The 8,808-nt window shown below is 38.7% G+C and overlaps 1 protein-coding gene across 2 annotated transcripts in view; it reads left to right on the forward strand.

Annotated features, from left to right (window-relative positions):
* The window catches only part of CREB1 (cAMP responsive element binding protein 1), a 99,866-nt gene that overhangs the window by 52,599 nt on the left and 38,459 nt on the right, over positions 1 to 8,808 (forward strand). Inside the window, exons 3-4 of one of the 2 annotated variants that reach the window (XM_006889124.1) lie at positions 406 to 552; positions 1,550 to 1,591. In XM_006889124.1, coding sequence (XP_006889186.1) covers positions 406 to 552; positions 1,550 to 1,591 — 189 coding nt within the window. The remainder of the gene's footprint in view (positions 1 to 405; positions 553 to 1,549; positions 1,592 to 8,808) is intronic. The other variant, XM_006889125.1, reaches the window with a different exon arrangement.

Raw genomic sequence — 8,808 nt, forward strand, 5'->3', positions numbered from 1 at the left:
AGATTTAGAAAATGCTTTATTAAATACATGGTACTCTGATGACTGCTTTTCAAGGCAAGAATATCTTTTGGCCCTGGGTAAATTACATAATCTATTTGAGCAGTGATTATTTCTGTCACTAAAAATAAAGATAATTCTTAGTAGTCTTTTATAGAATTTTTTGAAGTGCAAAATTAAAAGAAATAGAGATAAAAGTAGGTGGAAAACAGTAAAGCACTTTGATAGTACATTAAAATAGGGTTGGGTTGAAAAGTAAAAAACAAAAACATTTTATTAAATATGATTATCTGTAAATACTTAGAAGAAAATTCATATGCTTATTGTCGAAGTTTTTTTCATAGTGAACATAAATTATCTTCAAAATATCTGTGATGGTAATTATTTTTTCCATGTTTTTTACCATAGGTATCTATGCCGGCAGCTCATGCAACATCATCTGCTCCTACGGTGACTTTAGTACAGCTGCCCAATGGTCAAACAGTTCAAGTCCATGGCGTTATTCAGGCGGCCCAGCCATCAGTTATTCAGTCTCCACAGGTCCAGACAGTTCAGGTATGTGTGTAAAACCTTCTGCATTTTTTTCATAACTCTGTTTATAGCCTTGTCTCTCTCCACCTTATCTAGTAGGGTTTATTTTCGAGTACAGGACTATCCACTCTCTACATGGAGACATAAACATATGCAAAAACAGACATACAAGAAAAAGACTGTTCATTGGTGTGAATAGCTGCTTGGCAGAAAAGTTTGGGAAACTCTGTGTCTGATGGAATGATTCAGCAAATAGTTAGAAAAAGAATTTCGGGCTGGTTGGAAAAGACTTAGTCATGGCTGACAGAAGCAAAGGAAGCATACTTGCTGCAGAGCGGCCAGATCACTTGTGTGTTGGATTTTGACCTCAGTAGCAAACAGGCAGCGGTGCCCTGCTCAAAGACGTTGACACACTGGCACACATCCACGGGGATGTGGTCAGCCATCATATTTGAGTGAGGCACCATCTGTTGCCTCCTTAGGACAAAATCCCCTGCATAAGAGATTTGCTTGCTAGACAGCAAGTACCTTGCCTTTGTTTCACTGGCCATGACAGAATTGTTTCCAACTTGTTCAAAGACCTGTTTTGAAATAAAAAAATAAACGTTGTGAAGCATGTACATTTTGCTACTTTAGTAAGATGTATCTTTGTTAATGGAAAATTGATAGATTGTTTTTTACCATTGCATTTGGGAGTAAAACCCCTCATCAAAAATTAATAAACTTCTTTAAGATATTATTTAAATTTAGAGAATTCAAAAAGCATTATCTTTTTAGGGTTTTTAGTTAGTACGCATAACTATGAAATAATGATTAATAAGGTGAATCAGTTGGGTTAGGGATTATTGGTTGAGATCCAAAGGAAATAAAAGCACTGTTGACCTTTAAAGGTGACTACTAAACTGTAGAAAACTGAGAGCAGTATAAATCTTTAGCTCAGCTTTTTAAAAGACAGAGACTGGAACATTCACTCAAGTAGGCCATAACCCCAGCCTCCCGTTTCATATTTTTTGCTTCACAGTCTTCCTGTAAGGACTTAAAAAGACTTTTCTCCAGAACCCAGGTGAGTCCTAGGTCTTAGCTTTGGAGCTATTATTAGAGGGGAAGGTGAGACCTTACTGTCTTATCCTTCACCTGTGTAAACCAGAGCCTGGAACCATTTCAGTCCTAGCCATTGCAGTGAAAATGGAATAAACTCAAATATATAAAATATGAGCATGCCAGAGTAATCATCAGAATACAGAAAATGACAGGTTAACACTGGATTGAGTGAGCCCTCTTAAGAGCCTCTGGTAGGAGCTAGGATTCTTTTTGGAGCTGGGAAGAATAATACTCATTGAAAGTTTGGCTGCTACTTTTTAAGCAGGGCACTGCTGTTTCCAACGCTGCCAATCAAGAGATTGAATGCTTGGCAACATGTATGCTTCCCTTGTTTCAAAGTCGGAGATTAAATTTCTAGTAGTGTTGACCCATAATTTTTCCTATTTTGGTTATCATTCTGGCAGACCTACATTTTACAGATTCAAGTCGGCCTTGGTTTTGCTTCATTGTCCATGACTGAAAAGGGAAGAACCTGTTGAAAACTATGCTATAAACATGAAATGTCAAGATTAGAATAAAAACCGTTGAGATCTTCTAGTACAAGGCTATTATTTGCGACTTATTCACTCCTTAGTCTGTTGCTTAATTTCCCTGTGTAATACATCTCACCTCCACTAAGTGGTAGTCCAGCATTGTTCGTAACAATTCCTAATCAGGGATGATTGGTAAAATCACCTTCACTGTGAGCTGAAAATTTGGCCTAGTGGTTCTAGCCCTGTCTCTTGATATGGATAAGCTAGTCTGGTTCCTTTTCTGTTGAACTACTTCCTCTTTCCCCATCTCCCATGCTCTTCTAATTTTTAGATTTTTTTTTTGGTTCAACTAATTTTGTATGGTCTAGCTCTGATTACTCTTCACGATCTTGATTGTTTTCTTCTTCAGGAGAAGTGCTATGCTTTCCTTATGTATAGGAGCCAAAACTAGTTGAAATAGCACATCTTTTGTTTTGCAAGCCTTCTGTTAGTGTCCTAATAGGGCCTTCTCAGATTTGTCAGCTATGTTATACTATTGACTCTTGGAGCAGCTGTTGCCTACACCTACTTCATTTTATCCTTGTCCTCTTGGTTTAGGTGAATACTTACGTGGAAAACAAATGCTGGTGATTTAGTTAAATAGTGGAAAACAAAGGGAATAATGTCATATGACTCTACTAAGTTATTGCCAACTGAAAGATACTGGGAATGGAATTTGTTGCTAAGTACAGTGCTGTCCACATAAAGACCAGAGTTTTTTATTTTCCTGAAGGAATTGGTGAAAAAAAAAACACAAGGCCCCAGTAATTGATTGAATATCAGTTGACATATTTCAGCAAACAGATGCTGCTGCCCTGGACATGCTCAATAGGTTATGCCAAGAAACCTGGAGGACAACTACCTGCTTCGACATAGTTTGGAAATTATTAGACACTGTCACTAGCAGGTCCTGCTGAAAATTATCCAGAAATGACTGGAACAGTACATCAGTAGAGAACTGCCAGATGCCATGACATCTGGGGACATCATAGTCAATATTAGGTTGATCTTGGCTGAAAGCAGAGAGTACCAGAAGAATCTGTTTCATTGACTATGCAAAGGCACTTGACTATATGGATCACAACAAATTGTGTCTAACTTTGAGAACAAAGGGGATCCCAGAACACTTAATTGTGCTCATGAGAAGCATATACTTGGACTAGGAAGCAGTAGTCAGAACAGAGCAGGGAAACACTGCATGGTTCTGGATCAGGAAAGGTGTCTGTCAGGGATGCTTTCTGTCTCCATACCTTTTCAATCTATATGCAGGACAAATCATTCAGGAGGTTGGGCTTTATGAGGAGGAATGTGGCATCAGGATTGGAGCAAGACATAACAACACCCTGCATTATGCAGATTACACAACCTTGCTTGCTGAAACTAAAGAGGACATGAGGCATTTGCTACAGAAGGTCAAGGACTGTAGTCTTCAATATGGATTGAAGCTCAACATTAATAAAACAAAGATTTTCACCACTGGGCCAATTGGCACCTTCATGACAGACAGAAAAGAGATTGAGGCTGTTGATAACTTCAGCTTGATTGGTTCCACAATAAACACTCTTGGCACCTGCGGTCAGGAAATTAAAAGACAAATTGCACTGAGAAAGTCTCCTGTTAGGGACCTCTCTAGAATACTGAAGAGCACTGATGTCAGTCTGAATACTAAAGTGCACCTGATATAGACCATGGACTTTGCAATTACTTGCTATCATCTGAGAACTGGACAGTAACTAAGGATGATAGAAGAAGGATCAATGCCTTTCTTTGAATTGTGGTGCTGGAGAAGGGTGTTGAACATACCATGAGAACAAACTGGTCTGACCTGGAGAGAGTGAAACCAGGCTGCTCCCTGGGGGCTAGATTTTGAAGCTCTGTCTTACATATTCAGGGCACATGTCCAGGAGGGACAGCGCAGGATAGGAAGACCCAGAATGAGATAGATTGACTCTGTCACTGAAGAAATGGGAGGTCTGTGGGAGATTATAAGATTGGCTCAGGATATGGCAGGTTTCAGAGCTAATGTACATAGAGTTGCTATGAGTCACAAGAGACTTGATGACACATAACAACGACTCTGCCTTATTCTCTGTACTGTGCCATTACTAATTTCTTGTACATCTTTCATCTTGTCAAGAGTGGGAAAAAATCTGACCTGTGAACCAGGAGAACTGGATTCCAGACCAGGTTTGGGAATTGATAAGCTAAGTGAGCAAAGGCAGATCAACCTTAACTTTTTTTCTTACGGGCAGTCCTTTTTTTTTTTTTTTTTTAAGTTTCCAAATAATTTTTTATTTTCTTTAAATTTTATATGTATACTGTACATTTGAATTATGTAATACAAATTTAGGTTAACTGATAGAAATTTTTCTGAAAATATGCTTTGTAAACTTTCACTCAAATCACAACTTTAAAAAACTATAAATACATGTAATTAAAAAAACTTTTCAGTGAGAAATAGTATTTTAGTTACTTCAAGTGTTAGGTCTTAATTTTTTTTTTCCTTAGCTCCCAATAAAAACAGGACAACAGAATACACAGTACCGAACACAACAAGGAATGTCTTATCAATACGTCCAAGTACAAGTTTTCTTTGGTTATAAGCAGCCTCACACAGGAGGTCTTTTTATAAAGAATACAGAAAACTTAATAAAAATTACATCCAGAGAGTTTGTTAACTGCAAATTTTTCAGTTAGATATTTGTTGATTGTTGTTGTTTACTGTCATGTCAGAAAGGACCTACAGCTGACCCTCCAGCAGGTTTTCAGAGGCAGTTAATCACAAGGAGGTGATTGTTCATCGTCCCGCTAAGCAGCTGGTGGCTTCCAACTGCATGCTTTCAGGATTGCAGCACAGCTTCTTGCCACTCGGCCACCAGCACTTGTTGATTGCAATCTTAGTTTTTAATTGGGGCAGAATTAATGGAGTATAGGTCATTTTGTGACTTACAGAAATAGGTACTTTTCAAAGACAGGTTTTTTAAAAAATGAGCTACACTTATTGTTTGAAATGTCTATGTTTAAGAAAGCAAAGTTCATGGAGCCTAGATTCTATAAAAGTAAATAAATATAGTTTTGTTTGTTATCTTTTTCTTTAAAGAGCCTAAACTATTTGTCGTTATTATTATGTACCAGCAAGTCAGAACTGACTGACAGCAGGTTTTGAGAGACTGTAAATCACACAGGAGGAGATGGCCCATCTTTCTCCTACACAGCAGTTGGGGAATTCAAACCACCTGTCTTTGGATTACCCGTGCAACTCCTTACCACTAAGTCACCAAAGCTCCCTACAGTAAATCTATGAAAATTAAATGGTCACTTCAGCTGATTAACAGTATTATTAACTAGGAAGTAACTTATAACACCTGAAGAGGTGATCATAAAAGGAGGGAAGTAGTTCCTGAAACTTCAAGAGCGAAAAATATTCGTATTCTAGATAGCTTTGCTAGATTATCTAGATCTATTTTCTAGATCAAGAAGATCTCTCTCTCTTGATTTAGATGTCTTTTGCAGTCTTGTAATACATATGGATTTCACCTGATGGGATGTACAGGAATCAGATTGATTACATCTGTGGAAGGAACGGTTGGAAAAGTTCAGTTATCAGTTGTAAAAGCTGGGACAGGTGCTGATTGTGGAACAGACCATCAACTGCTCATATGAAAGTTCAAATTAAACTGAAGAAGGTTAAATCAGTAGGTCTGGTGGCCTATTGGCAAGAAGTTGCACTGCAGTCCCAGAGGCTTGCAGTTCGAATCCACCAGATGTTCTGTTGGAGAAGGAGGGACAATCTCCTCCTGTACCACTCAGATCCAGTTTGATGGTACACACACACACACAATAATAAAATAAAAAATTAGGGGGATACAAAGGTTAAATCATATCCACAGGAATCAAAATCTGAGTCTATCTCCCATGAATTTAAAACCAACACAGGAATAGCTTTGAGGCCTTGAACACTAATGAACAAAGTCCAGAAAAGCTGTGGAAAGATACCAAGAATATCATTCATGAAGAATGCAAAAAGTCATTACTAAGAAGGAAGAAGAAAAAGAGAAGACCAAAATGGATATCAGAAGAGACTATTAATACTTTACTAGAGCACCAAGAAGCCAGAGCAAAGGGAAGAAATCAAGTAGTTAAAGAGCTGAATAAAAGATTTCAAAGGGCTGCTCGGGAAGACAAGGCAAAATATAATGAAAAGTGCAAGGAGCTGGAGTCAGAAAATGAAAAGGCTGATTTCGCTCAGCATTTCGTAAGTGGAAAGAACTAAAGAATAAATTCAAGCCACGAGTTGCGATGCTTAAGGATGCTATGGGCAGAATTGAATCATGCAAGAAGCATTAAAAGCAAATGGAAGGAGTATACGGAGTCATTGTACAAAAAAAAATTGGCTGACAGAAGAATTTCAAGAAACAACATATGAGCAAGAAGGAATGATGATGAAGGAGAAAGTTCAGGCTGCTCTGAAGGAATTAGCAAAAAAATAAAGCCCCAGGAATTAATGGAATACCAATTGACGTATTTCACCAAACAGATGCTACCCTGCATGTGTTCATGAAGTTGTGCTAAGAAATCTGGAGAACAACTACTTGGCCAGCTGACTAGAAGAGATCCATATTTATTCCCATTCCTAAAAAAAGAGGCGGCCTGACAGAGTGTGGAAATTATTAAATAGTATCACTAATATCACATGCTAGCAAAATCCTGCTGAAGATTATCCAGAAAAGAACAGTACATTGACAAAGAACTACCAAAAAATACAGGCTGTGTTTAGAAGGGGTCGTGGCAGTAGGAACATTATTGCCAATATCAGATGGATCTTGGCAGAAAGCAAAGAGTACCAGAAGAAAGTCTATCCGTGTTTCATTGACTATGCAAAGGCATTTGACTGTGGATCACAATAAATTGTGGCTAACTTTGAGGAAAATGGGAGTCTCAGAACACTTGCTCATGCTTATACCAATCCTATACTTGGACCAAGAAGCAGTCCTCAGAACAGAGCAAGAAAACACTGCATAGTTCAAAATCAAGAAAGGAGTGCGTCTGGGATGCATCCTGTCCTGTACCTTTTCAATCTGTATGCAGAACAGATCATTCAGGAAGCAGGGCTTTATGAGGAAGAGAGTGGCATCAAGATTGGAGGAATACTCATTAACAATCTACAATATGCAGATGACACAACCTTACTTGATGAAACTGAAGAAGACCTGAAGCACTTGCTGCAAAAGGTCAAGGACTGCAGTCTTCAATATGGATTGAAGCTCAACATCAAGAAGATAAAGATTCTCCACCACTGGGCCAATTGGCAGCACCATAATAGATGGAGAAGAAATTGAGGTTGTTAGCAGCTTGTTACAGCTCGCTCAGGTCCACTATCAACACTCTTAACACCAGCAGTCAGGAAATCATAAGACTAAAATCTGCACTGGGAAAATACATTGTCATGGATCTCTCTAGAGTGCTGACAAGCAACAATGTCAAGTCTAGATACAAAGGTGCACCTAATCCAGGCCATGGTTTTCTCAATTACTTGTTATGGTTCAGAGAGTTGGACAATGAATGACTAAGGATGATAAAAAAAGAATAGTTGCCTTCATGTTGTAGTGATGGAGAAGAGTCTTGAACATACCATGGCCTTCCAAGAAAAAAAATCAGTCTGTTTTAGAGAGGATGAAACCAAGTCTCTCTTGGAGGCTAGGATTTTGAAGCTCTACCTTACTTACTTTGGACACGTGGCCAGGAGAGATTGGTTCTTGGAGAAGGACATCTTGCTTGGAAGGGTGGACAGACAGCACAGGAGAGGGAGACCCTGGATGCGATGAGGCGGTGGGGGTTGGTATGTCAGAATCAGTGAGACTTGCTCAGGACAGGGAAGGGTTCAGCACTGCTATACATAGGGTCACTACTATTCATCACAGGCAACTCAACCAGTAACATTCTATGACAAGTTTGGAAGCAACCACTTCCTAAACAACATGCCTCTGGAAACTCAATGAACTTTGATAAATATTGATAGTTGTAGAGAGGTTTCAGGTCGTTTGTTCATAGGGTCACTATGAGTCATGCTCGATTCAAAGGCAATCAGCAGCAACACAGATTGTAAAAGCTGTACTGATGTTTTATATGTGGTTTTATATTGGTACTATAACTTTATCCTTGTATCTGGAAGTTACATCTCACAGATAATGTGTGTATATCCTCCTAAAAATAATGAGAATTGCATCATAAATCAAGAGACAGTGGCATCCTCAATTTCTTTTATTTCCTAGCTTCGGCTCTATTTCAGCATGTTGTTAGATGCCATGAAGTCGACTATGACTCATCGTGTGACCAACTGATCAGAACCTTGCCCTGTCCTGCATGCCGTCTTCACAATCACTGATATGCCCAATGCCCAAGCCTCTTACTGTGTCAATCCACGTTATTAAGGGTCATCTTCTCTTTCTCTGACCTTCTGCCTTTCCCAGGATGATGTCTTTTTCCAAAGACTTGTCCCTCCCCGCAACATGGCCAAAATGTGGAAAACTCTTTTTACCATCTTTACTTCAAATGAAGTAAATATAGAAAGGAATTGGCAGATATAGAGGAATTTAAAGAAATAACATATGAGCAAGAGCCTATGGTGATGAAGGAAGAAGTTCAAGCTGCTTTGAAGGAAATAGCA

This window comes from Elephantulus edwardii, unplaced genomic scaffold (assembly GCF_000299155.1).
Source record: "Elephantulus edwardii isolate Elephantulus edwardi_28Jun2011 unplaced genomic scaffold, EleEdw1.0 scaffold00075, whole genome shotgun sequence".
NCBI classification, from domain to species: domain Eukaryota; kingdom Metazoa; phylum Chordata; class Mammalia; order Macroscelidea; family Macroscelididae; genus Elephantulus; species Elephantulus edwardii.